The sequence below is a fragment of the Rhodotorula graminis genome, assembly GCF_001329695.1.
Source record: "Rhodotorula graminis WP1 unplaced genomic scaffold RHOBAscaffold_1, whole genome shotgun sequence".
Lineage (NCBI taxonomy): Eukaryota > Fungi > Basidiomycota > Microbotryomycetes > Sporidiobolales > Sporidiobolaceae > Rhodotorula > Rhodotorula graminis.
Window position 1 is genome coordinate 434393 of NW_017264928.1, and position 22690 is coordinate 457082.

Sequence of the window (22690 nt, forward strand, 5' to 3'; positions counted from 1 at the left end):
AGGGAGAGGAAAGGAGACGACGATGCGGCGAGGGTCGTGAGGAAGGGCACGGCGTGACGGAGAGGGGGGACAAAGACAATCTAGGTGGTGGGAAAGGAGAGGGAGAGAGGGTGGGTGCGAGGTGGTGCGGCGGCGAGGGAAAGTGCGACGAGAGCGCGGGCGCGACGCTGAGAGAGGCAGAGAGACCGCCAGGCCTTAGCGCTTGCCGAGCTCGACCGGGGTCCCGGCCTTGGCCGCCGCCGACTGGGCAGTCCTCGCAGCAGCGTAAACTATGCCGGCCATGAAGCCCACAAAAATCGAGAAGACGTTGGCAAAGTTGGCCGGGTCGCCGAAGAAGAGGATGCCCGACGCGGCGACGGGCAGCTTGTTGAGGGCGCCGACCATGCTGAACGTCGTCGACGAGGTCGTGCGGACCGTCCAGGCCGTGCAGTACGAGATGAAGACGGCTGCAGCGCCCGAGAAGGCCATGAGGTTGAGGAGGCTCGTGCGCGTCTCCTCCGGGCTGTGGAGGGGTGCTCGGACGCGAGGTCAGGACATTCCTCGTTGATCACGCGAATGAGAGAGAGGGACGAGGGACGCACAAGTTGCGCTCGAGGTTGTCGGACGACCAGGTCTCGAACAGGAACGAAAAGACGACGAGGACCGGGATCGACAGGAGGTTGTTGTAAAACATCGAGTCCCAGTCCTTGAAGTTGGTGATCTTGATGCGCTTGCGCATGGCGAGGACGTAGCCGGCCGAGACGAAGCAGTTGAACTGGGTGCGAGGTGAGGGCAGGGTCAGTGCGCGCGCTCGAGACGATAAAGGAGGAGACTTGGTCGACGCACGAACATCCACAGGTAGCCTGCGCTCGACTGACCGCCGGGCTTGGGCGCCGCGACGACGCCGTTGACCCAGTTGAGGAGGTCGGGGCTCGCGGCGATGAGGGACGAGACGACCTGCAGGGGCGCGCTCTCGTCAGTCTCTCCTCGTTACGTCGACGCTCATCGGCGAGAAAGAGGATAGTGGGACGCACCATGAGGCCGAACGACGCTAAAGTGAGGGGCGTCACGCTGCCGCCGAACCAGAGGACCTCGCCGTACGCGATGAGGATAATGGTGAGGTTCTTGAAGATGGTGTAGACCGGGACCGAGAGATATTGCTGTCAAGGGGCAGGGGCTTGTCAATACCTGTGAGTCGCGACAAGGACGAGCGAGAGGGACGCACGAGCGACTTGGAACCGGTGTAGATGACGAGGACGAGGAGGAACGAGATGGGGAACCACCGGCGTGCGTCCTCGCGGTCCCAGTCGCGGAACGTGATGACCTGCGGGTACGACCGATTCAGTCTTCTGTGCTGGCAAAGAGAGAGAGAGAGAGAGAGAGGAGGGACGCACGCCCAATCGCTTTGCAGCCACGACGCACGAGACGCAGACGACCGATTGAATCGTCAAGAGGAGGAAGTTCATGTTGAACCCTTTGCCCGACACGACGTACTCTGCACAACGTCGAAGGACAAGGTCAGCTGCTGCACGAGGCGCAGGAAGGGCGAGAAGGCGACTCACTGTTGACGACCTGCGAGCATGCGCCAAACGGAGATCCGGGTCAGGTTGGCGACTTGGTGCAGGACAGGTACTGAGAGAGCGTGGGCGTACCGTCATGAGGATGCTCGAGGCGCAGTAGCACAGGACGGGCAGGGACGGGTGGTTGAGGGCGGCATCGAGGGGCGAAGGAGGCGGGCTCGCGAGGCGGTTGACGGCCGGGCTCGCCGAGAAGCTGCCGGTGCGCGAGGGGGCGAGTGCCGGGTCCTGGTCCTGGTCGACGACGATCTTGTAGTCGCCCTTGGGGTCCGACGAGCTCATGGCGGGCGGGAGAGCGAGGCTTGTGATGGAGGGAGGCGGGGCGGTGAGCGAGGTCGAGGTTGTCGATGCGGCGTGGGTGGTGCGAGCGCGTGCAGTCGGTGTGTGGCTCGGTGGCGGTGAGGAGCCTCGGTGCGCGCTGGAGCGAGGACAGGCAGAGAACGAGGGGAGAGCGAGGGCTGGGAGAGTTTGGCAGCTGGCTCGTCGCTGCGCGCGCGAGGCGAGACCTTTTGCCCCGGCCAAAAGTGCGGGGTAACGTCGGCTCGCTCTCCCTCTCTCCCTCTCTTGGGAGCGCTCTCTGCCTTGCGCATGGTCCACAGCCTCGCAGACTGGTTCGCAGCACACGGCGTCTGGCTCGCCCCGTCCATTCACCTCGTGTCGGGTCCTTCGACCGCCTCCTCCTCATCGCCGACCTCGGTCGAGGCGACCGCGTCCATCCGCGCCGGCACGACACGCAAGTCCGACTCGTCCCAGCTGCACCTGGCGCCATCAAGCTCACGTTCCCGTGCGCAACAGTCGCCCAAATCCCGCTCGACCTCATCCTCTCGCACCGCTCGTCCGCCCTCGCGACCGCCGTCGACGACAGCGACGACGACCCGCTCGCTGCACACGCGCCTGCGCTGCGCCTCGCCGTGCATGTCGCGCACGAGCTCGCTCTGGGCTCGCGCTCGCGGTGGGCGACCTACCTCGCGCTGTGCCCGCCGCGAGAGGCAGTCCCGATCGCTCTGCTGTGGGAGGGCGACGCGCAGAGGTGGGCGCGAGGGACAGAGCTGGCCAAGGAGTGCGATAGGATCGGCATCGACAAGGTGCGCCCCCTTTCGCTCTGTCTGTCCCCGCAGATCTCTTACGCGCGTTGCTTTCGCAGGCGGTCCTCGAGCGGTTCTACGACGACGTCGCCCTCCCCCTCCTCTCTTCCCTTCCGTCGACCTCGTCCACCTCTCCAGCCTCCCTGTCAACTTTCCTACATGCCTACACGCTCGTCTCGTCGCGCGCCTTCCAGGTCTCGTCCTTCCACTCTCTCGCCCTCGTCCCGCTCGCCGACGCCTTCAACCACTCGGACCCGCCGCACGTCCACCTCGCGAGCGACGCGTGGGTCTGCCCCGAGTGCGGCACGCTCGGCGTCTGCGCGCACGACGACGAGGACGAGGGCGAGCGCGAGCGCGACTTGGCGCTCGAGCCGCTGCGCACCGAGCCCGCTCGCGACGAGGCCAACACGGTCGACATGGTGAGCGAGCGCGACATCGAGGCGGGCGACGAGGTCTTCAACATGTACGGCAGCGCCTTCTCGAACGCGCACCTCGTCGCGGCGTACGGCTTTCTCCTCGAGGGCAACGAGCACGACGTCGTCTCGTTCGAGCGGCGCGGCGCCCTCGAGACGCTCGTGTGCCTCGTCGGCGCGACAGCTGGGCCCGAGCGCTCGATCGGCGAGCTTGAGCGCGAGCTCGACGAGCTGAAAACCGCTTGGCGCACGGTCTCGAACGGCGGCCCCCTCCTCGACTTCGACCACCCTCTCATCGCTCCTCCTCCTCCTCCCACATCGTCCATCTCGGCGCTCCAGGATCTCTACATCGACGCCGACGCCCGCATCTCGTCCTCCCTCTGGCTCGTCGTCGCGCTCATCGCTCGCCACGTCGCGAGCGGCACGTTCCCCTCGGCGAGGAGGCGCGACGAGGAGCCGCCTGCGGCCAAGCGGGCTCGCGGTGCGGCGCCCGATGTAGGAGCGGGGCCGATGGACATGCTGCAGAGCGCGGTCGGGCTCGCAGAGCGGGCGGGCGAGGTGTGGCGAGCGAGCGAGGACGCTCTCGAGGCAGGTGCAGCAGGGTCGGGCGTTCCGTCGTCGGTCGATGACGAGCCAGATAATGTGGAGCAGGCGGTCGAGCGCGAGACGCTACGCTGGGCGGGCGTGCTCGTGCGGGGCTTGTGCGCGGCGAGGGTCGAGGAGCAGGTCGAGGAGGCTCGAGGGAACAAGGCGAGCGAGCTGTACGAACGGGCAGAGGTGCGCCCTCCTTCCCTCCCCTCTCTTCTGCGCCGAGTCGATGCCGCTGCGGTACTCGATGTCTGCGGTGAGCAGTCGACTGACCAGCTTCCTCGTCTGCAGGAGGCCGACGACCCGTCTCTTCGCCTTGCGATCGAGTTCCTCGCCGGCGAGCGACTTTTGATAGAGCGGGTCGTGTCGCAATGGACGTTCATCTAGCTCTCTTCGTCGCACGAGAGCGGGTCGCCCGGAAAGCAGCGCTCTGCCTCTCGGTTTGCTGCGACAAGCTGCGATGCATCTCTCGGCGCGCGCAATGGACGAGAAGAGGTGGCAGAGGGCTTGATTCGCAGATCCCGGTCTAAGAAGTCTAGATTGGATGGTGAGAGGAATGGCGGCCGGCGTCGGACGGCGCCAAAGGAGGCGAGGACCGTGCACGCGCGTCAACCTTCTCAAGTGCGACCGCGTCCTCCCGAGCCCGACCTCGCGCCGCTCCTCCTCCCGAGCGCCTCGAGCTCATCTATTACGTCCGACGCCCGAGCTCGACCGTCCTGCGCCGGCGGCTCTTGGCCGGCAAAGGCGTGAGCGCGCCGCCGACGCACTCGGTGCCTGCGGCGACCTGCCTGAGAGGGACGCACCCGCCCGCCGGCGAGCACAGCGAAAAGGTCGTATCGCGCACCCTCGCTCGTCGACACGGTGCGGCCTGCCGCCTATCCGCGGCACGGCCTCACCGCCGCAGCAAGGCGCGTGCCGAACGCCCGTTCCAGCCGCGCCGCTGCCCGTCCCTCTCGACCAAGCCCATCTCTGGTCGTCCACCATCGAGGCCGCGAGCCCTAGAGCTTCTTTGCTCGAGCCGATGACCTGAAAGGCAGCGGTCCGAGAGAGAACGCCAACAACGAGACGGAACCCTTCAGGCTCGCCGACGAAGGCCGTCTCCGTTGCGCCGCCAGCGAGCTGCCACCCGCTCTGCCGCCCGTCTGAGCAGGACTCGACGAGCTCGCGCAGCTGCACGTGGGTCCAGCGCCGATGACGAGGCGGTTGCAGAAGTGGGCGAAGGAGGCGCGGCGTGGGTGGACGAGCGCAGGCTGGACAGGGATCGCTCGTCCGAGTGCCCCGCGGCCGGCGAGCTGTGCCGAGCTGTAGCACGAGCCAGGTGGCCTCAGTCGAGCACCAGAGAGGGTGGGCGAGGAGAGAGAGGCTCGTCTCTCGCTCGTCCTGCTCCCGACCTTGGCCACGCATGGCGAGCATCTCGACTGCGCGCCACGAGGCTCTGCTCGAGTTCTCTGCACTCGGCCAGGCCGACCACCTCCCAACAGGCCTGTACATCTACCCGAGCGAGCCCACTCGTGAGTCGCCTCGTTTCACTCAATGATGAGCAGACTGTGCGTCGACCAGCGCGCCTGGGGCCGAGGGCCTGCGCGTGTCGAGCCCTGAGTAACTCCTTCTACTCCTCGAGCACCGCGCATGGCTCCAGCGCGAGCCGTCGCCCCTTCCACCTCGTCGTCCCCCGCACCCACCTCGCCGACGAGCGCTCCTCGCCCCACAAGCCCCACGAGACGAGCTGACTTGCCCTCTCATGCCCACGCAGGCTGGAATGGCGTCCTCTTCTTGCACCGCGGCTACTACGCCGGCGCCGTCCTCCACCTCACCCTCTCGCTCCCCGCGGCGTACCCATCTTCCCCTCCCATCGTCACGTTCGACTCGCCCATCTTCCACCCGCTCGTCGACCCCTCCTCGGGCCGCATGCGCCTCGACTGGCGCTTCCCGACCTGGCGACCGCGCGAGGACTGCATCGCCCTCGTCCTGCACGCCGTCAAGGCCGCCTTCAAGCGCAAGGGGCTCGAGTCGCTCCGCGAGGCCCTCTGCGCAAACGTCGAGGCGTACCACCTGTGCGTCCACCCTCTTCTCTTCCCCTCTCATGCGACGAGCGTGTCCTGACGAGATGAATCGCCGTCCGCAGCTACCGCGAGCAGACGCCCGTCTTTGCCCGTCTCGCCTCGCAGTCGGCCCTCCTTTCCGCCTCGGCCACGTCCCTGTACCACCCGCCGCCCTTGCGCAGCGAGGATGCACTCGTGACGCCGATCCGCTTCCGGCGACTTGAGGCGGGCGAGGAAGACCGGCTCGCCCAGGAGGTCGAGCGGCTCGGGCGGGCAAAGGTGGTCGGCGGTCGACAGCACGGCGAGCGGGGCTAGCTCGTCGTCGAGGGAGGAGCGATACCCAGCCGTCGAGGATACCCTGTAACGCGCACCGCATGTTGTCGTTCTTTCTCTCGCTCTCTCTCGCTCTCGTCGCACGCTCGGACCCGTGAGAAATGGAGAGAGGCAACAGGTGTCTTTGCAAGGGGATGCGGAGGAATGCCACTACTATCGGGGTCCCACGTCGTTGACAAGATGAGGAGAGGGGAGAGAGGGGGGAGGGAGAGAGGCGAAAGGGAGAGGGAGAGAGAGAGAGGGTCTGCGAGTGGGCGTTACCAGAACGAAAGGGAGACGAGGAGGCTGCAGCGGGGTATCAAACCCGGCTAAGTGGTGGGGCATCAAGCTCGTTAAGGAGAGAGGGAGGGACGGCACGAGAGGGAGAAAGGGGTACAGGTCGGTCACGACGACGAGAGCGAGCCGAGCACTCAGTGCCGGTTGCTCCTCGACGACCTGAGCGCGTGCGCCTGCGCACGCGCAAACTGCTCGTGCACGCTCGACGCGGGAGCCGACGCCGACGGGGCCCGCCGCAGGCGGCTCTTGGCCGACATGTGCGCGCTCGGGCGCTCGAGCGGCGCGACGGCGACGGCGACGGGCGCGGGCGCGATGTCGGCGACAGCACGCTTGACGACCCGCGCCATGCGAGTGCGTGACGCCATGACGATCGCGCCCTGGACGCACTCGGTGCCCGAGGCGACCGAGCCCATCGGCGTGCAGCCGGTCGGCTTCGAGCACAACGAGAACGTCGTCTTGCTCGTGCACGACAGCCACGTACCGACGTAGCCGCCGCTCGACGACGAGCTCGCCGAGGTGGTGGCGGCAGGTGCGGCCGACGAGGTGGTGCGGGCGACCGAGGTCGAGGCGGCGCGGGTCGTCGTCGCCGGAGCGGGGACCTTGCTCGTCGTGGTGGCTGCGGCTGCCCGGCTCGACGACGACGACGCAGGAGCCGCCGAGCTGAGCGCTGCAGCACGGCTGCTGGCGCTAGCGCGGGCAGCTGACAGGCGAGAGACGCCAAAGGCGCCGACCGGGGCGGCGCTCGGGAAGGTCGGCTGCGCGGCGGCCGTCGTCGTCTGGGCGCGCGAGGTGGTCGCGGCAAGCTTGGTCGTCGTCGTCGCCGCAGCCTTGCTCGTGGTTACTGCGGCGTGCAACGACGTCGTCGCCTTGGGCGGCGTCGCGAGCGAGGAGGAGCTCGAGCCCGAGCCGGCGCCGCCGGACGACGACGACGAGCCCGACGGGCCGACCGTGACCGACATGTTCTCGTCGTACGCGCAGCCGTCGATGACCGTCGCGGGCGACGAGCTCGACATGCCGGCGCCGTAGGCGACCGACGGGCCCGGGTTCGGGAACACGGGCGTCTTGCCCTCGGTCGTGATGCACGTGTCGCCGAGCGTGTTGGCGCGGAACAGGCCCGGTCCCGTGAACGACTTGGCGGTCGACGAGCCCTGAATGTCGACGATGGCGCAGTTCTGCGAGGAGGGGGAGAGAGAGAGGGGTTCGAGCGCAAGGTCAGGTTCGGGTTCTCGGCGACGACGAGGGACGCGCTCGCCGGCTCGAGAGAACGAGAGAGAGAGAGGCGGGACGCACCATGTACTCCTCGCGGTTGCCGACGAGGTTGAACCACGTCCAGGCGAACGTCGCCTTGGTCGCCGAAGGAAGGCCGCTCGGGATGGGCACGCTGTAGGTGCTCGCGAGCGGGCACCCGCCGATGACGCTGTGGATGACGGCGAACGACTTGCCCTGGTCGTAGCTGACCGAGAACTGGCACGACCCGCCGCCGTGCGTCGCGCCGCCGGCCGCAAACTCGACCTCGAACGACGAGCCCGCCTTGAGCGTCGCGACCGCGCCGAGCGAGCTGTACGCCGACGGCGTGTTGTACCCCTTGCACGGGTAGTTGGACCCGTCAGGAAACAGCGGCGCCGTCATCGAGTAGTCGATGTTGGCCTCGGCCGTCTGCGGGTCGAACTTGGAGTTGATGGCTGTGGGCGGGGCGGGCAAGAGGGTCAGTTCTCGTGGCCGCAAGGCGCGCTCGTGCTGTGGGACCCTCTCTATAGCTTCCTCAGAGTCTCTTGAGCGTGCGCCGTCGAACAAGGAGACGCGCCAAGCCACCCACCACGCGCCGTCCTCGAGCCGAGAGTCGACATCAACTCGGCGGTTGCGAGACGCGACACGGCGCTCGCCCGCCCGCCTGACACGCCCACATGCTCCATCGAGACGATACATGGCCCCAGCCAGGCGCTCGAGCCGGCTGACGGTGCGCACGACCCACCCGGCTCCGTCACTTGCCGGAGACGAGACGCGAGGAGATGAGGGGACGTACGAGGTGGGTACTGGAGCTGGATGTGGGCAGACACGAGGGTCGTCGCCAGGATGGTAAGGAAGGCGATGGAACGGAGCATGGCGGCCGGCGCTTGAGGTAGGGAGGGTGGGTGCGGTCGGCGAGAGGAGCGAGGGCGCGAGGACAAGGGCGGAGGGGGGGGGCGAGCTGCCTGAGCTCGAGCGGGTTGGTGGTGGGGTGGAGAGGTTGGCGGGCGGGTGCGACGAAGCCTGTTCGGTCGGCTTTGGGAGAAAGGGCGAGGCGAGAGAGAGGGACGAGGGGGAGAAAGAGGCGGCGACGGACCGGCGTCGTTGAGTGATTCTCCTCCTCGAGACCGAACTCGGACGCGCGTCTCATCGAGCGAGGACAAAGAAGCTCTCCCCGATCCTCGTCGCCAGCAGCGCGCTCACGGCGTCCGTTGCAGTCCAGCTTACGCACGGCATCGTCGCGAGAAGACACCCGCCGCCCGGACCACGAGAGCTCGCTCGCGAAGACGATCACACTCTCGCAAGCGCGCTGTTCGCGCATGCGCACGGTGCGCAGCGATCTGCAATTGTCTTTCGCCTCGAGAGGAAGGCGGCCGAGCGAGGAAGGTCGAGGCGCGCGCGCGCAAGTTCGAGCGAGGGCGGCGCGCGCTCGTAACGACGATTACGAGCTCGACTGTAATTGAAAGCTAACGAGTCGAAGACAACCTGCGTGCCCTAAGCGGCCGAATACAAACTTGGTCGTTACCGCTCCCCCTCCGCGCCCTCGCGCTCGCCCTCGACACCCGCCCTCTCGCTCGACAGATGGTTCCGCCCGTGCGCCCTGCTCCGCCACCTGCCCTTCTCGAGGCCCTGCGCACCGCCCGCGTCCCGCTCGAGTCGTTCGACGAGGCGTGCGCCGCCTGCGCCGAGTGCGATGACACCGACGCCGCCGACTACCCGAAAGGGTGCGCCCGCCTCTCTCTGTGCTGCACAGGGACCGTGTTACTGACCTGGATGCCCCGCGCAGGTTCGAGATGGACCTCGAGACGACCATGCTCGGGTCCGTCAACCCGCTCGGAAGGTGCGCTCGACTCTCCTCCTCTCTCTCGCAGCACTCGCCTCCCTGCCCGCAAGCTCACTCGCACGCTCTCCACCCCACTCGCAGGCAAATCCTCGTCTCGACCGGCAAGTCGGACTGGATCCGCGAGGTGACGGACGACGCCGACTCGATCCCGGGTCTCGTGCGGGCCGTCTTTGACGAGACGAGCGCGGCAGGGACGCCGAGTGAGAAGAAGGGCCTGCTCGGCAAGTTCGGCGCCATGGTCCTCGGCGGCGACAAGAAGAAGGAGGACGAGCAGGAGGGCATTCCGGGCGTGCACCCGTCGTCGGCGGCACCACCTGCAGACGGCGTCGTCTCGTCCAAGCTGTGCGTCCTCTTCCTCTGCCAGCCTCGCGCGGTCCCTTCAACTGACTCTCTCGAGGCCCGCAGGTCTATCCTGTCGTCGTCCTTCATCTCGTCGTCGCACGAGGGTCATCGCGAGTCGGTCATCGTCCTGCCCGACTACAAGGTCGTGCACGAGGTCGAGGCGTCGAGGGCAGCTGTCGGCGAGCTCGTCAAGGGCTACTTGCGACCTGAGGTCGGCCGGGCCGGCGCAGGAGAGCTGTCGGGGTCGTTGCGAAGCTGGTGCGTCCCCTCTTTCGCCCGTCTCGCTCCACCTTCTCGTGCCTCACTCACGATCTCAACGTCGCGCAGGCCGCTTCCGTATCAATGCGTCATCCTCCTGTGCTCGCATCGCAAGCGCGACAAGCGCTGCTCAATCGCGGCGCCGCTCCTCATCTCGCAGGTCGGTCCGCACCTTTCCGCGGCCCCCTCCTCGTCCCGCGCGACCTGACCCGCCTCGCGTCGCCTCCTGCAGTTCCACCATCACCTCGAGAAGCACGGCTTCCACGTCGACGAGCGCGGCGACGACCTGACCGAGGATGCCGACCCGATCGAGGCGTGGGAGAGCGAGGACAAGGAGGCGAGGCTCAAGGAGCAGCTCCAGGGCGTGCAGAAGGCGGACCAGGCTCGAGTCGGGCTCTTCAAGGTGTCGCACATTGGTGGACACCGGTATGCGGTGCGTCTTTCGCTCTCTCTCTCTCCGTCGTCGCACGAGCCTCGTCCGTCGCGCCGAGTCGAGCTCACGCGCGTTCCTCCCTTCCTCTCTCCCTCGCGCGCAGGGCAACGTCATTCTCTACTTCCCCAACGGTTCCTCGGTGTGGTACGGCCGTACGATACCCTCGGACGTCGGCCTCATTGTGCGTCCTCGTCCTCCTCCCTCGCCCTCGAGCCCCTTCCTCGTTCGACCTTGTCCTGACCCTGCTCGGCGCCCTTTTGCGCTCGCTCCTGCAGGTCGACCGGACCATCATGGAGGGCAAGGTCGTGCCCGAGTTGCTGCGCGGCGGGCTCGGTCTCGAGGGCAAGGACGGCGACAAAGGCGTGCTCGACTGGTAGAACGACGACGGCGCTTTCTCTCTCTGTAGAAGCTCTCTCGATCCTCGGAATAGATCAGTACCTCGCGCTCTCGGTCTCGTCGCACGCAGAGACACGGAGAGGGTGCTCGATTAAGGTCGCATTGGCAGGCTGCGGGTGGGCTAAGCCTCGAGAATGCGTGTTTGTGGCAGTGATACAGAACGAGCAAGAGGACGAGACGAGGGGATATGACAGAGGGAGAGAGGGGACGAGAACGAGAAGGGGGAACCTTGGGTGGGCAGCGCACCCCTGTGCAGACTGCCCGGACTTGGGGGGGCGACGGGAGGAAGGAGGGATCTAGACATGGAGGAGAGCCCGGATCTTGGCCTCGAGAGCGGCGTCGCCCTTCGAGTCGATCGTGTACCGCACGTCCGAGCGGCGGAAGCCGTTGAACTGGCTCGCCGCGCAGATCGTGTAGGCGCCCATGTTGTCCCACCGGAGCCAGTCGCCGACCTCGAGGAGGTTGGTCGGCAGGAGCGCGTCCGACTGAACGCAGTCGATCGAGTCGCACGTCGGGCCCCAGATCGAGCACGGCTCAAAGATGGCGCCGGCGTGGGTCGACGCGACGGGCGCCGGCTGGAACTCGTCGCCGAGCGTGAGGACGTGCGGGAACACGACCTGGTGGTCGAACATGGTCGAGTTGAACGACGAGTAGACGCCGTCGTTGATGTAGTCTGCAAAGGGAGAGAGAGCGAGAGAGTCAGGGCGAGGTCCGAGCGCGAGAGAGAGAGAGGGACGAGGACGCACACATCGTGATCGGCTTGCTCTCCTCGTCGTCCTCGACGCCGGCAAGCTCGAGCATGCTCGCCTCGTCGTTGGTGCCCTCGCGAGCGGCCCGGCGCGCGATGATGTTGGTCGCGAGCTCGAACGCGCGGCAGACGTAGTACCGGCCGGGCTCGGCGATGACCTTGACACCTCGGCCCTGGGCGTCGAGCGGGAAGTGGACGGCGATGGCGTCGCGCAGGACGGCGGCAATCTCCTCGAAGTTGTTGTCCTCGAACCCGCCGCCTATGTCCAGAAGGTCAAAGTCGAAGCCCTCCTCCTTGCCGACGTCGAACGCCCACCGGGCGCGGCGGATGGCGTCGCCAAACAGCGACGGGTCCTTGCAGCCGCTGCCGCAGTGGAACGAGATGCCGACGACGTTGACGTCGAGCTGCTTGGCGCGCTTGAGGAGGCCGCGAGCCTCGCCGAGCGGGGCGCCGAACTTGAGGCCGAGGCGGCACAGGCTGCTCGAGTCGTCGGTGAGGATGCGCAGGACCATGCGGGCGCCCGGGTGGTACTTCTGGACCTTGGCGAGCTCGTCGGCGTTGTCGAACGTCATCGTGTCGACGCCGTGCTTGGCCGCGTGGCGGATGAACGACGCCGCCTTGCACGGGTTGGCGTAGATGATGCGCGACGGGTTGATGGTGCCGGGCAGCGCGAGGACGGCCGAGATCTCGGGCTGCGACGCGCAGTCGAAGCCGAGGCCGAGCGCGGCCATGAGGCGCAGGACGTACGGGTCCGGGTTCGACTTGACGGCGAAGAAGGGCTGCACGCGCTGCCCGAGCTCGCGCATCCACCGCTGGTGCTGGCGGTACACCTCGCCGAGGTCGGCGACGAAGAAGGCGTTCTCGCCGTGCGCCTCGCAGTCGTCCATGTCGATGTTGGCGAGCGCCTGGCGGAAGTTGTCGATGATCGGGCCCGAGTGGACGGCCGGGAGCGGCACCTCGACGTCGCGGGTCGCGACCGACGCACGGGGCGGGCGCGCGGCGTACGAGATGGACGGCTTGCGGGCGACCTGGGCCGTCGCCGGGGCAAAGTGGGACGCCGGCGGGCGGACCGACGAGTACTTGGGGGCCGACCCGGGCGAGAGCGACAGCTGGTGCGCGAAGGGCGAGCGCGAGAGGGGCGAGCACGACAGAGGGAAGAAGGGGACCTCGTTGTCGGCGGCGAACGACGACTGGGCCGAAGGGATCGCGATGGCGGCCATCTCCAGCGACGGGTTGGCGGCGGCGGCGGTGGATCGGTGAGGGGGAGGTGCGAGGGAGGAGGTCGACGCGGTTGACGCGGACAGTGGTGCGGCGGTGGAGGAGGCGGAGGAGGTGGGGTCTGGCGGATGCGCCAGGGGGCTCTTGTCAAGCAAGAGAGTCTGTCAAGGACAGCGGGCCGCCCCTGCACGTGCACGCAAACAGTCAGTTGGACGCACTCGACGACGACGACGAGGAGTAGGGGTGGGACGCACCGTGAGCCTCTTTGTGCGAGCTGGTCGAAGCCGGCGAGGATCTTCGCCCCCGAACAGGCGAAGAAAGTTGCGGGTGGGGCGCGAGGACCGCCGGGTGGGCGGTGGGTGGGTGGTGGATGTGGTGGTGGTGGTAGTGCCGAGGGCGAGCCTTACGGGGGCTTGGGCAGCGTCGGCCGGGGTTGCGACCGGACGAACGAGGTGAGATGGAGCGAGAGGGTCGAGAGGTCCGACTTGGCGCTGTCGAGTGGACGGGGCGTGCTGGGTGGTGGGCTCGGGCGAGTGACGAGGGCTGGGCTAACAGCACACGGCTCGCTGACTGGCTCTGGGCGGGAGTCTCTGCGTGGACGGTGCGAGAGGAGGGAGGGGGAGCAGAGTGGCGCGTTTTTCCCCTTTGCTCGCCGCTCGCTCGTCTGCGCGCGACCCTCGCTCGCGCAGATCCCGGCCTCGGCCTGCGACACGTATCGGCCAAAGGTCGGCCCCCGGGCCCCCCTCTTCTCTACGGTCGCTGACGCGCAAACTCGCCGGCGCAACCGCATCTCGCGCGATTTGCGCTCGCCCCTCTCTTCTTTCTCTCGCTCAGTCCAGCACGTAGAGCTCTTTCTCACAGCTCGAGCGACTCTTGCGAACAGCTTTCGGCAGCGAGAGACGCAGCGAGACAGAGAAGGAGAGACTGGGCCAAACGCGCGCGAGTCGATTCGGCAACCGTTCGAGGGCAGTGAGCTACGTCGGACAAGGACAGAGAGTAGTGGACACGCCGGGCCACCAGATCCACCCACACGAGCCGACCGCAGTCTCAACAAGAGAGGCCTCGTCGACCTGGGGAGGGGGGAGCGAACGAGGCGAGGAGGAAGGGAAGTGGAAAGGGCGGGGTGGGTTTAGACCTCGGCGAGCTCGCGGAGGCGACGGACGGTGCTGTGGACGACGATCGAGGTCAGGACGGGCGCGCGAGGCTAGAGGCGAAAGAGGGAGAGGAAAGAGGACGCACCTCCGGACGGTCGCAGCAGCGGTGGTCGAGACGGTCCACGCGCCACCAGCAGTCGTCTTCTTGCACGCACGGCAGTGCCAGATGCCGACAGCGGTGCGCTTGACGGAGTCCTGTGGGCGAGAGAGGCGTCAGGGCCTGCGCTCGTGTGCTCCTGGTCGCTCGCTCGTCGTCCTCGCGCCGGGTCCCGCCCTCTGCCCGCGGCACTTGCTCCTCCAGTCGACCGCCGCCTCGCTTCGACCGCATCGAGAGAGGGCGAGACTAACCTTGCCGCAGAAGGTGCAGCTGCGCGGGGAGAAAGAGTCAGGGCCTACGCTCGAGGGCGGACAAGAGAGAGAGAGAGGGGGACGCACGTGTAGGTAGCGTGCTGAGTGATCTCCATCTTCTTGATGGTCTTCCTCAGGGTAGCACCGTAACGCTGTGGGCGGGAGGCGACGAGTGAGCGAGTCGCTCGCACGGCGGAAGGCTCGGGACGAGAGGAACGAGACGCACGACACCGTACTTGCCCGTCACGCCGACCTTTCTGGTACGCTTCGTCATCTGTCGGGTGCGTGCAGAGAGGCGGTCGAGGCGAGAGGACGACGAGGTCGACGACGGCCGGGGAGGGAGCGAGGTTGGCGGGCCGGATCACAGGTTTGCCGTCACGGCAGGTGAGGGGTCGAGGGCGGGCGCGGTCGGGAGCGGGTGGGTGCGCAGGGTCGGTAGGCGGCGCACAAGGCGGGCACAGGGGCGGCAGTGGGTCGAGGAGAGGTCGGGTGAGGGGAGCAGGGTTTGCGAGCGACGAGGGTCGGCGAGAGGCGACGAGGGGAGGTGGGAGGGCGGGCGCTCGTCAGTTGGGGCCTTGAGGAGTGTGGCACGAGTGAGGGGGACGGACCTTGTTGGATGGACCTGAAGGGAGACGAGGACGGAGGAGAGAAGGCGAGGCGGGCGGCACCAGGCCCAGCTCAGCTGCTCGCCTCGCGCTCCCCTCGCCAAGTCCAGCTCTGTCCAGCGCACACTGCCCAAAGTGCAGCTCGATCTGTGTAGACCATTCTCTCACACCCTGCAAACAATTGTCCCGCTGTCAGAAGAGCCGCAAGAGGTGTCCGCCCGCTCGTTCTCTTCCTCGCCCCGCGCAACCTGCCGACGCAGCTCTCCTCTCGTTACACACGCGCTCTCCAGCTCTTGCAACAGCTGCACGGCCTCGACTCGACCCGACCGCACTCCGGCACAAGCCTCTCTGCTCCACTGTGCGTCGCACGTCCTCTCCACTCCGCCTCCCGTGCACCGCTTCCGCTCGTCCCTCGCCCCGGCAGCAGGGCGCAGCGGCCGCGGTCGGCGACGACGTGCAGCAGGCGCACCGGTGTACTGGCCGAGCTGCCGAACGCGCGCACTGACACCCCCTCTCTCTCCCTCCTCGCAGCCCGACTCTCCGTGACCTCATCTTCCTCGCGCACCTCGAACATGTCTGCCGCCGACTCCAAGCCTCGCCTCCCGCGCGTCTTCATCGTCCGCCACGGCGAGACCGAGTGGAGCCTGTCGGGCCAGCATGTGCGTCCTCCTCTCTCTCCGAACTCGTCCCGCTTGCTCGCGCAGGCTCGGTTCGGTCTGCCTCGCTCAACTCTGTCGATTCCTCCTGACTTGCGCGCCCTTCCCGTCCTGCAGACCGGCCTGTCCGACATCCCGCTCACGCAAAAGGGCGAGGACATCCTGCGCGAGCTCGGCGGCCGCATCGTCGGCAAGGGCAAGGTCCTCGACCCGACCCACATCCAGCACGTCTTTGTCTCGCCGCGTCAGCGCGCCCAGAAGACCTTCAGCCTGCTGTTCGACAACCGCGGCGTCGAAGTGCCGAGCTACTCGACCGAGGACGGCGTGCGCGAGTGGGACTATGGCGTCTGCGAGGGTGCGTCGCCCGTCCTCCTTCCCGCCTCTCTCGCGAGACCGCGTCGAGAGCAGGCTGTCAGACCTCTCCAGAGTGATACTGACATGTCTCTCTCCACAGGCAAGAAGACGGCCGAGATCCGCAGCGAGCTCGGCGAGGACTGGGACATCTGGACCATGGGGTGCCCCGAGGGCGAGTCGCCCGACGAGATGACGGCGCGCTGCGACGCCATGATCCAGAAGGTCGTCGACCTCGCAGAGTGCGTCCCTCTTTCGCTCTCGTCGTCGCAAGCTCTCGTCTGTCGCGAGCGGTCGACTAACCGCGCTCGTTCCCCCTGCAGCGCGCACCACGGCAAGGAGGAGACGGCGGGCAGCCACGGCGACATCGTCATCATCTCGCACGGTCACTTCAGTCGGTGCTTCATGTGCGTCCACCCCTCTCACTCCTTCCTCCCTTCCTCGATCCGCCAGCCGTCGTCGTTCTTCCTCCTTCTCTCGCCGACGCCCTCTCTATCCAGAGGCGCCCGACACTGACCCTCCTCTCTCTCCCCCTGTCTCCTCGTGCATCTCGCAGGACCCGCTGGTGCAAGCTCAACCTGTCTCAAGGCCGCATCTTTGTCGCCGACACGGGCGCGCTCCACAAGCTCGGGTTCCAGCACCGCAACTTTGACGAGCGCAGCCTGCTCGGCCTCAACCTGTACAGCGTCGAGGAGTAGAAGAGAGGGCGACAGATGGTCCATAGACGGAGGAGCATGCGGTGCAACCTTGAGAGGGAGGTTCAAGTGCGGTCCAAGAGGAGGTGCGAGAGCGAGAGAGAGCGAGAGCTTGCCCAGGCCTGGTCTACTTTCGCCTCTCGTCTCTGTCCGACCTTTCGCTCTCGACGCTCTCGCTCAGGGCAGCTGCCGCCCTCTTTCGCTCGTGTCGAGCCGAGTTCGACCGCTTGCTTGTGCCTCCCTGAAGCCAAAGTGCGCTCTGTCGCTGACTATCGCTCTCTTGCCGATCGCAGCTTGCGCTCGAGCTGCTTTGAACGTTGCCGGACGCTACATATCCAAGCCTCGCACCGAGTCGAGAAAGCAGGAGAAAGCCGCTGTGGAGGGGTCTGAGCGAGCCTTCTCAAGCGGAACGCCGCCGACGAGAACTCGGTCAGCTGCAATTCTTTCGCTTGACGGCTCGGGTGAGGCCTGCCGAGACTCTCAAAGAAGGCGCTCGCGACGGAACGAGCGAGCAGGAAGCAGGCTCGCGGGTCGTCGCTCGCCCGACTCGAGAAGGGCAGCGACCGGGCCAACTCTCGCTGCACACGACAAAACATCTCGGGAAACGCGCTCGATTACACCGCAGACGTCCCCTCGTCAGATCTGGGGCGCGCACGAAGCCGTAACCCTGCTAGATCAAGAGCTAGCGTTTGAGCGAGGGTGCGCAGGATCCCCCTGTATTTAGCAGGTGGCCGGGCGCACGGGCGCTCCGCAGGGGTGCGCACCGTGCGAGCGGCTCACCAGAGTGCGCCCGCTGCCCTCAGGGGCACGTGAGGGCGGGCGCAGCCTCGTAAGGACCCGTCCGCGGCGGCTCGACTCGCTGAGCCGTCGGGACGAGTGCGACGACGGACAAGAACTCTGGGCGGTGCTGGAACGCTCGACAGAGACGAGGACAGCTTTCGGAGAGGAAAGGGCGCCGTCATGTGGCGCAGGAAGGGCGCGTGAGGAAGCTTTCGGGGCCGAGAAGGGGGGACGTGCCATCGAGGGCTCGACTGACCTGCGGTGCGAGGTCAAGATGGTCAGGGCGCGGCTCAGGGAGGAGTATAGACCGTTGTGGAGGTCCTGGGGGCGAAAGAAAGGGCGAGAGGGACGTACCAGGATCTGGATGAGCCGGCTCGAGGTCGACAGCGAGCCGCAGACCGACTGGACGACCAACCACCCACACAACGCAGCCGCTCTACCTGTGAGAGCAGTGAGTCAGCTCTCTGATGCGTCTGATATGCGCCGCAAGGTGGCAGAGGGGGCGAGAGGGGAGGGAGAGGGCCGGCAAACACGGGGAGGCGGGGACGAGAGGGACGCACCGACTAGGGAGGCCCGCGCAGCGTGCCCGGCCTGCTCAGCGCCGTCCTTGCACCTTCTAGAGTCCTCGGCGAGCGCGTCCACCGGTGCACGAGTCGTTGTCGCCAGTCGAGGACAGGCGGCCGACGCGGTGACGCTGATGGAGGTTTGACGAGACGGCGAGCGCTCGCAGCGGTGCGGGGGCAGCTCGTAGTCGTAGCTGAGGCAAGCAAGCACTCGGGCGAGCTGAAACGCGCCGGCCCAGTCGTGAGGTGACGTGTGGGAGGAGCGAGGCGAGCGGCGAGACCACGACTCGCCCTTGGCCGGGCTGGCACACTGGCTTTCGGCTCTCCGCGGCGGGTCTTGAGTCTAAGAGGCCATCTATATACAGATTGTCTACCTCTTGAGCGACCCCTCGCGCTGCAGGCCCGCCTCGCCGCCGAAAACGCCGCGCTCCCGCTCGACCTCCTCCCTTGTCAACCGCCTGCGCAAGCCCTCGTCCTGCTCGCGGTCCTTGACGCTCGTCCTGCCCGGCCCGAGCTCGACCGCCTCCTCGTCGCCCGAACGCCTCGCAGGACGCGCCTGGCCGTACTCGGGCTGGAGCGGTCCGCCGAGCGAGACGAGGACGGCGGCCGAGTTGGCGGTCGGCGCGTCGAGCGCGAGGAGCTCCTCGGGCGTGAACATGCGCGGCACGAGGTAGTACCGGACAGGGATGAGGACGATGATGATGACCGGAAACCCGATTCCGGCTGCGAGCACGAGAGGCGGATGAGCATCGACTCGAGAGAGGAAAGGAGAGAGGGAGAGAGAGTGTGGGCGCACCGATAGTTTCCGAAATGGCGATGATGGCCGCAAAGAAGATCCACTGGATCGCGACGAAGCGGAAGATGGAGCGGCGGCTGATGTTGTACAGCGGGTGCGTCGAGGGCGTCATGCGACGGTCGCGCAAGAGGTACAGCGTCTTGTGCACGATGCCGTTGCCCTCGACCGAGCCCCAGCCGACGACGATGAAGATGCCGGCGAACATGGCGCGCGACATGAGGCCGCTGCGACGAGAAAGAGAGAGGGAGGTCAGGACGCGGACCGCGCGCACAACGAAAGGGGAGCGAGGACGCACAGGACGACGAGGAGCGGGCGAGACATGGTGCCGAGGATGAGGAGCTGTGTCGGCAAAGATACAGAGTCAGTGTCGCGAACGGGGGCTGGCGAGGAAGGGGAGGAGGACGCCCGCCCATGGCAAAGTGCGACACCCTCTGCTCGACGACCCTCGTCCTGACGACCTTCATCGGCGCCCTCTCGGCGCCCTGCTCGATCCTCCTCTCGTCGTGCTCCCTCGCCTCCTTGACGTCGCCCTCGAAGAAGCCGCCCTCGCTCACCTCGGTCTGGGCCGGGATGAGGTGCGTCTCGCTCAGGCTCTCCGTGTGAACGGGCGCCTGCGGGACGAGGCCGTTGGGCGCAGGAAGGCCGATGACGCCCGAGACGAACGTCGTGCAGCCGAGGAGGAAGAAGTCCCAGTGGAAGCCGGCGGGACGCTTGACGGGGAAGCCGCGCGACTGGGCCATGACGGAGCTGACGTTGTTCTGCGAGGGCGCGCAAGAAGGCGTCAGATCGACGACGACGAAAGGAGACGAGGAAGAGAGAGGAGGACGCACGTCAAAGTAGAAGAGGAGGGTCACGAGGCAACCGAAAGGCAGCGCGACGAAAACCCACTTGACGGGGAGCGACCAGAACGGAACGACCCAGTCACGGCTGCACGTCGTCCACTCGTCAGTTCTGCAGGTCCCAGAGAGGTACAGGAGCGGACCGGGACGCACTTGAGGGTCGGGTTGAACGTCGACGTGATCGGCAGGAACTGGATGTCGGCGTCCTTGATGTACCCGGGGCTGCAAGATCGTCGAGGAGCGTCAGGCGTCGTCCGACTCGATCGCAAGAGAGAAGGGCATGGAGAGAGGACACGCACATGTGCACGAAACCGGTGTAGAGGATGACGGCGGCCGCAAAGGCATAGTCGACGAGAAATTTGCGGAACCAGAAGGCTGCGAGGCGACCCGAGTCAGTGCTGGGGACATCGAGAGAGACATTCTTGCCAGGAGGACGTACGGCCAAAGTGCAGCGTGCCCGAACGCTCGGTGAAGTAGACCGTGAGGGCGAACAGCATGGCGATGACGACGCTGAACCAGCCCGACTGGCCCGTGCCGTCGTCAAACTCGTACACGAGCAACTCGATGCCCTTCTGGATGTAGATGACGCCGACATCTGCGAGAGAGGGGAGTCAGACGAGGACCCCTCGCGAGTTGAGAAGGCGACGACGCACAGAGGCCAAACGTCTCGCTCGTCATGCTGCGGGAAGAGCTGCGTCAGGGTCGACTCTCGACCATCGAGAGAGATCGAGACGCACTCGGTGACGAAGCGGGTGTAGTCGCAGATGTTGAACACGGCGACGATCCAGTGCGTGATGGCGGACCAGCTGCGGCGACGACGAGGATGGTGAGCTCGGGCCTTGCCAAGAGAGCTGCGGCGAGGAGGGACGCACATGAGGACCCAGGCCTGGAACTGGATGTAGTCGACGTCGTAGTCGCGCAGAATGTCGAACGTCGTATAGTTAAACAGGTTGATGAGGCCCGTCACTGCGAGGGGGACGGCGAGGGTGAGCCCGCCGCTCTGTACGTGCCCGAGCTTGACGCAGGATCGAGAGGTGACGCACCGCCGACAATGGTGAGAGGCTGGACCGACAGGACGGCAAAGACGAGGGCCGGGAGGGCGGACGCGAGCAGGCCCTCGTTGACGCCGTAGGTGCCGTCGGTGCGCACGTACATGTCGATGATGTAGGCGAGCATGGGCATGACGCTGCGAGGTACCGAGGCCGTCAGGAGGTGCCTCGGCAGGGAAAGAGAGGGTGCGAGGCGGGGACGCACTTGAGAAAGTACATCTTGAGGGTGGCGCCGACGACGCGCTCGAGGTTGCGAGGCTTGAGCCCCTCGGTCCAGTCGCTGACGTAGAAGGGCAAGCGCTTGCGCACGTCGTGGTACATGCCGCGGAAGGGGCGGTACTGGTAGGCGAACGAGCGCTCTGGCCACGGGCGACGATCTGGCGAGAAGGAGCGCTCGTTGCGGCGTGGCGGGCGGCTGGCCGGCTGGCGGTCGCGGTGGGCATCTTGCGCGAGGTCCTTGTCGGGTGCCGAGACGGGGAGGGTGAGGGAAGGGCCGCCTGCGGAGGAACGAGAGCTCGCGGTCACGGTGCCAGGAGGTGGCGGAGGGTCGAGCGACATTGGCGGCGTGGGGCGCTGCGAGCGACGAGGCAAGCTGCTCGAGGGAGAGAGGAGCACGAGAAGCACCCAGTCCAAGGCCAGCTGGTGGCGTGCGGTGCGTGGTTCGAGCCAGGAACGCCGACCCCACCTGTGGTCGCTGCCTTCGTCGTCGTCGCCGTCTTCTTCTCGCTCAACTCGACTCAGAGCGGCCAGCTTGTCGCCTACCTGCCCTCCATGTCGCGCTTTGTCCGAGCTGGACTGTCCGACGACCTCACCCTGAGCCCAGGTGCGCCCCTCGCCTCGCCTCGTCCCTCATCGTCGCCCCCTCGCTCACCTGCCCTTGGCCCCGGTCCACAGATGTCCGGATCCACGTCCTTGTCCCGCTGTGCGCCGTCGTCCTCTTCAGCGGCCTCATCCGCCATTACCTCGCCCGCTACCTCCAAAAACCGCCAAAGGAGCAGCCCCTCCTCGTCGTCCGCGAGCAGTCCGTCCTCTCTCTCTCTCTCTCTCTACCCACCTCTCGTGCGCCCAAGTTGACCCACGCCCTATGCAGGCGAGCCCTCACCCGCGCCCAGGTCCTGCGCGCCAACAGCTCGCACCTCGCCCCCGCCGCCTTCAACGCGCTCCGCTCCCACCTCCAGGTCGCCCTCGAGGATGGCTCGTACCTCAAGAAGCCCGCTCCGCCCGAGGGCTCGTCGCCGGCCAACCCGCTCGACAACCCGCAGGACATGGAGCAGATGATGGACGGCATGACCGACATGATGAAGAAGCAGGCCGTCGGCTTTGTCCCTCAGGTCCGTCCCTCGCTCTCTCTCTCTCTTCCTCGGGTCGCAGCTGACCCCTCGTCTCGTTCACCCGACGCAGATGGCCACCATGTACCTCGTCAACAAGTTCTTCGCCGGCACGCTCCTCGGTGCGCCCCCTCGCTCCCGCTCTCTCCGTCGACCTGCGACCTGACCTCGCTCGCCCTCGAACAGCCCGCATCCCCTTCCCTCTCCCTCTACGCTTCAAGGAGCTCCTCCAGCGCGGCATCTGGCTCCCCGAGGTCACGCTCGACGCGTCGTGGTGCTCGGCAACGTCGTGGTACTTCCTCTGCATGTTCGGCCTCGGGCCCGTCTACCAGCTCCTCGTCGGCGACTCGAGCGGTCCGTCCCCTCCTTCTTCCCCTTCCTCTCCTGGATCAACGCGACCTGACTCGTCTCCCGTTCAACCCGCAGCGACGCAGATGGTGGCGATGAACCCGATGATGGGCATGGCCGGCGGGAGCGGCGGTGCGGCGCCCGTCATGCCCGGCGCGCCCGGACAGGACTTTGTCAAGCTGTTCCGCGGCGAGCGCGAGAACCTTGACATTGTCGAGTACGCGTGGGCGAGCGACGGCGTCGAGGACCGGCTCCTCGGCATGTTTGCGTCGTAGACGAGCGGCCTGCAACGAAAACTTGGTGTACCGGTCTCCTTTTGACCTCGAGAGCCGCTCTCGCTCTCCCCTCGTGCTGCTCTTGGACGTTCAGGTCTGCCGCGAGCGCGAGGTGAGCTCGCCGCAGTGAGAGGATGCTCCTCGA

General features: G+C 66.8%; 11 protein-coding genes across 11 annotated transcripts; 6 read left to right on the forward strand and 5 right to left on the reverse strand.

Moving 5' to 3' along the window:
• Positions 1–53: 53 nt before the first annotated feature.
• On the reverse strand, positions 54–1663 carry RHOBADRAFT_65849 (uncharacterized protein). Its single transcript, XM_018418793.1, has 9 exons — positions 1632–1663; positions 1542–1551; positions 1374–1474; positions 1205–1303; positions 1014–1139; positions 826–936; positions 582–754; positions 272–502; positions 54–246 (listed from the first exon to the last, which is right to left on the reverse strand). Exons 1-9 carry the CDS (start codon positions 1635–1637, stop codon positions 81–83), a joined length of 1023 nt encoding a protein of 340 aa, XP_018274091.1. The 5' UTR covers positions 1638–1663; the 3' UTR covers positions 54–80.
• Positions 1664–2144: 481 nt separating this feature from the next.
• RHOBADRAFT_40589 (uncharacterized protein) lies at positions 2145–4029 on the forward strand (the record flags this gene model as incomplete). Its single annotated transcript, XM_018413731.1, has 4 exons — positions 2145–2217; positions 2352–2641; positions 2701–3831; positions 3934–4029. 4 exons carry the CDS (start codon positions 2145–2147, stop codon positions 4027–4029), a joined length of 1590 nt encoding a protein of 529 aa, XP_018274092.1.
• A 107-nt stretch (positions 4030–4136) lies between these two features.
• On the forward strand, positions 4137–4978 carry RHOBADRAFT_65850 (uncharacterized protein). Its single transcript, XM_018418794.1, has one exon. It carries the CDS (start codon positions 4187–4189, stop codon positions 4670–4672), a length of 486 nt encoding a protein of 161 aa, XP_018274093.1. The 5' UTR covers positions 4137–4186; the 3' UTR covers positions 4673–4978.
• Positions 4979–5044: 66 nt separating this feature from the next.
• RHOBADRAFT_40590 (uncharacterized protein) lies at positions 5045–5999 on the forward strand (the record flags this gene model as incomplete). The annotated part of the gene is made up of 3 exons (XM_018413732.1): positions 5045–5153; positions 5396–5696; positions 5768–5999. 3 exons carry the CDS (start codon positions 5045–5047, stop codon positions 5997–5999), a joined length of 642 nt encoding a protein of 213 aa, XP_018274094.1.
• Positions 6000–6253: 254 nt separating this feature from the next.
• On the reverse strand, positions 6254–8395 carry RHOBADRAFT_50565 (uncharacterized protein; the record flags this gene model as incomplete). Its single annotated transcript, XM_018415383.1, has 3 exons — positions 6254–7465; positions 7584–7975; positions 8317–8395. 3 exons carry the CDS (start codon positions 8393–8395, stop codon positions 6428–6430), a joined length of 1509 nt encoding a protein of 502 aa, XP_018274095.1. The 3' UTR covers positions 6254–6427.
• Positions 8396–9075: 680 nt separating this feature from the next.
• On the forward strand, positions 9076–10841 carry RHOBADRAFT_65851 (uncharacterized protein). Its single transcript, XM_018418795.1, has 8 exons — positions 9076–9244; positions 9307–9360; positions 9445–9705; positions 9769–9963; positions 10033–10123; positions 10196–10396; positions 10500–10577; positions 10672–10841. The coding sequence occupies exons 1-8, from the start codon at positions 9102–9104 to the stop codon at positions 10771–10773; spliced, it is 1125 nt and encodes a 374-aa protein (XP_018274096.1). The 5' UTR covers positions 9076–9101; the 3' UTR covers positions 10774–10841.
• Positions 10842–10871: 30 nt separating this feature from the next.
• RHOBADRAFT_47828 (uncharacterized protein) lies at positions 10872–12760 on the reverse strand (the record flags this gene model as incomplete). Its single annotated transcript, XM_018415053.1, has 3 exons — positions 10872–11465; positions 11539–12496; positions 12611–12760. The coding sequence occupies 3 exons, from the start codon at positions 12758–12760 to the stop codon at positions 11089–11091; spliced, it is 1485 nt and encodes a 494-aa protein (XP_018274097.1). The 3' UTR covers positions 10872–11088.
• A 920-nt stretch (positions 12761–13680) lies between these two features.
• RHOBADRAFT_64322 (60S ribosomal protein L43) lies at positions 13681–14900 on the reverse strand. Its single transcript, XM_018418464.1, has 6 exons — positions 14869–14900; positions 14487–14534; positions 14348–14412; positions 14261–14279; positions 13998–14107; positions 13681–13924 (listed from the first exon to the last, which is right to left on the reverse strand). The coding sequence occupies exons 2-6, from the start codon at positions 14532–14534 to the stop codon at positions 13888–13890; spliced, it is 279 nt and encodes a 92-aa protein (XP_018274098.1). The 5' UTR covers positions 14869–14900; the 3' UTR covers positions 13681–13887.
• A 537-nt stretch (positions 14901–15437) lies between these two features.
• On the forward strand, positions 15438–16570 carry RHOBADRAFT_10762 (uncharacterized protein; the record flags this gene model as incomplete). Its single annotated transcript, XM_018412005.1, has 5 exons — positions 15438–15524; positions 15639–15876; positions 15976–16114; positions 16196–16279; positions 16429–16570. 5 exons carry the CDS (start codon positions 15438–15440, stop codon positions 16568–16570), a joined length of 690 nt encoding a protein of 229 aa, XP_018274099.1.
• A 1683-nt stretch (positions 16571–18253) lies between these two features.
• Positions 18254–20915, reverse strand: RHOBADRAFT_47830 (uncharacterized protein; the record flags this gene model as incomplete). Its single annotated transcript, XM_018415054.1, has 14 exons — positions 18254–18452; positions 18477–18633; positions 18707–18930; positions 19002–19045; positions 19135–19464; positions 19537–19633; positions 19699–19767; positions 19845–19920; positions 19985–20140; positions 20199–20224; positions 20283–20351; positions 20418–20511; positions 20589–20731; positions 20800–20915. 14 exons carry the CDS (start codon positions 20913–20915, stop codon positions 18281–18283), a joined length of 1773 nt encoding a protein of 590 aa, XP_018274100.1. The 3' UTR covers positions 18254–18280.
• A 427-nt stretch (positions 20916–21342) lies between these two features.
• Positions 21343–22581, forward strand: RHOBADRAFT_50570 (uncharacterized protein). The gene is made up of 6 exons (XM_018415384.1): positions 21343–21417; positions 21489–21615; positions 21685–21925; positions 21996–22044; positions 22109–22276; positions 22349–22581. Exons 1-6 carry the CDS (start codon positions 21366–21368, stop codon positions 22543–22545), a joined length of 834 nt encoding a protein of 277 aa, XP_018274101.1. The 5' UTR covers positions 21343–21365; the 3' UTR covers positions 22546–22581.
• Positions 22582–22690: the final 109 nt, after the last annotated feature.

What these genes read in the sequence shown, in the direction of transcription:
- RHOBADRAFT_65849 (XM_018418793.1), bottom strand. An exon ending in CAGGCTACCTGTGGATGTTC is followed by an intron (nt 755 to 825) that starts GTGCGTCGACCA and finishes CCTCGCACCCAG; the next exon opens with TTCAACTGCTTCGTCTCGGC. An exon ending in GTGGGCTTCATGGCCGGCAT is followed by an intron (nt 247 to 271) that starts AGTTTACGCTGC and finishes GCGAGGACTGCC; the next exon opens with CAGTCGGCGGCGGCCAAGGC.
- RHOBADRAFT_65850 (XM_018418794.1), top strand. Translation starts at nt 4,187, where the DNA reads ATGGTGAGAGGAATGGCGGCCGGCGTCGGACGGCGCCAAAGGAGGCGA.
- RHOBADRAFT_65851 (XM_018418795.1), top strand. Translation starts at nt 9,102, where the DNA reads ATGGTTCCGCCCGTGCGCCCTGCTCCGCCACCTGCCCTTCTCGAGGCC. An exon ending in GCCGCCGACTACCCGAAAGG is followed by an intron (nt 9,245 to 9,306) that starts GTGCGCCCGCCT and finishes TGCCCCGCGCAG; the next exon opens with GTTCGAGATGGACCTCGAGA. An exon ending in TCCGTCAACCCGCTCGGAAG is followed by an intron (nt 9,361 to 9,444) that starts GTGCGCTCGACT and finishes CCCCACTCGCAG; the next exon opens with GCAAATCCTCGTCTCGACCG.
- RHOBADRAFT_64322 (XM_018418464.1), bottom strand. Translation starts at nt 14,534, where the DNA reads ATGACGAAGCGTACCAGAAAGGTCGGCGTGACGGGCAAGTACGGTGTC. An exon ending in TGACGGGCAAGTACGGTGTC is followed by an intron (nt 14,413 to 14,486) that starts GTGCGTCTCGTT and finishes TCCCGCCCACAG; the next exon opens with CGTTACGGTGCTACCCTGAG. An exon ending in GCTGCTGCGACCGTCCGGAG is followed by an intron (nt 13,925 to 13,997) that starts GTGCGTCCTCTT and finishes CGTCGTCCACAG; the next exon opens with CACCGTCCGTCGCCTCCGCG.
- RHOBADRAFT_50570 (XM_018415384.1), top strand. Translation starts at nt 21,366, where the DNA reads ATGTCGCGCTTTGTCCGAGCTGGACTGTCCGACGACCTCACCCTGAGC. An exon ending in CGACCTCACCCTGAGCCCAG is followed by an intron (nt 21,418 to 21,488) that starts GTGCGCCCCTCG and finishes CCCGGTCCACAG; the next exon opens with ATGTCCGGATCCACGTCCTT. An exon ending in CCTCGTCGGCGACTCGAGCG is followed by an intron (nt 22,277 to 22,348) that starts GTCCGTCCCCTC and finishes TTCAACCCGCAG; the next exon opens with CGACGCAGATGGTGGCGATG.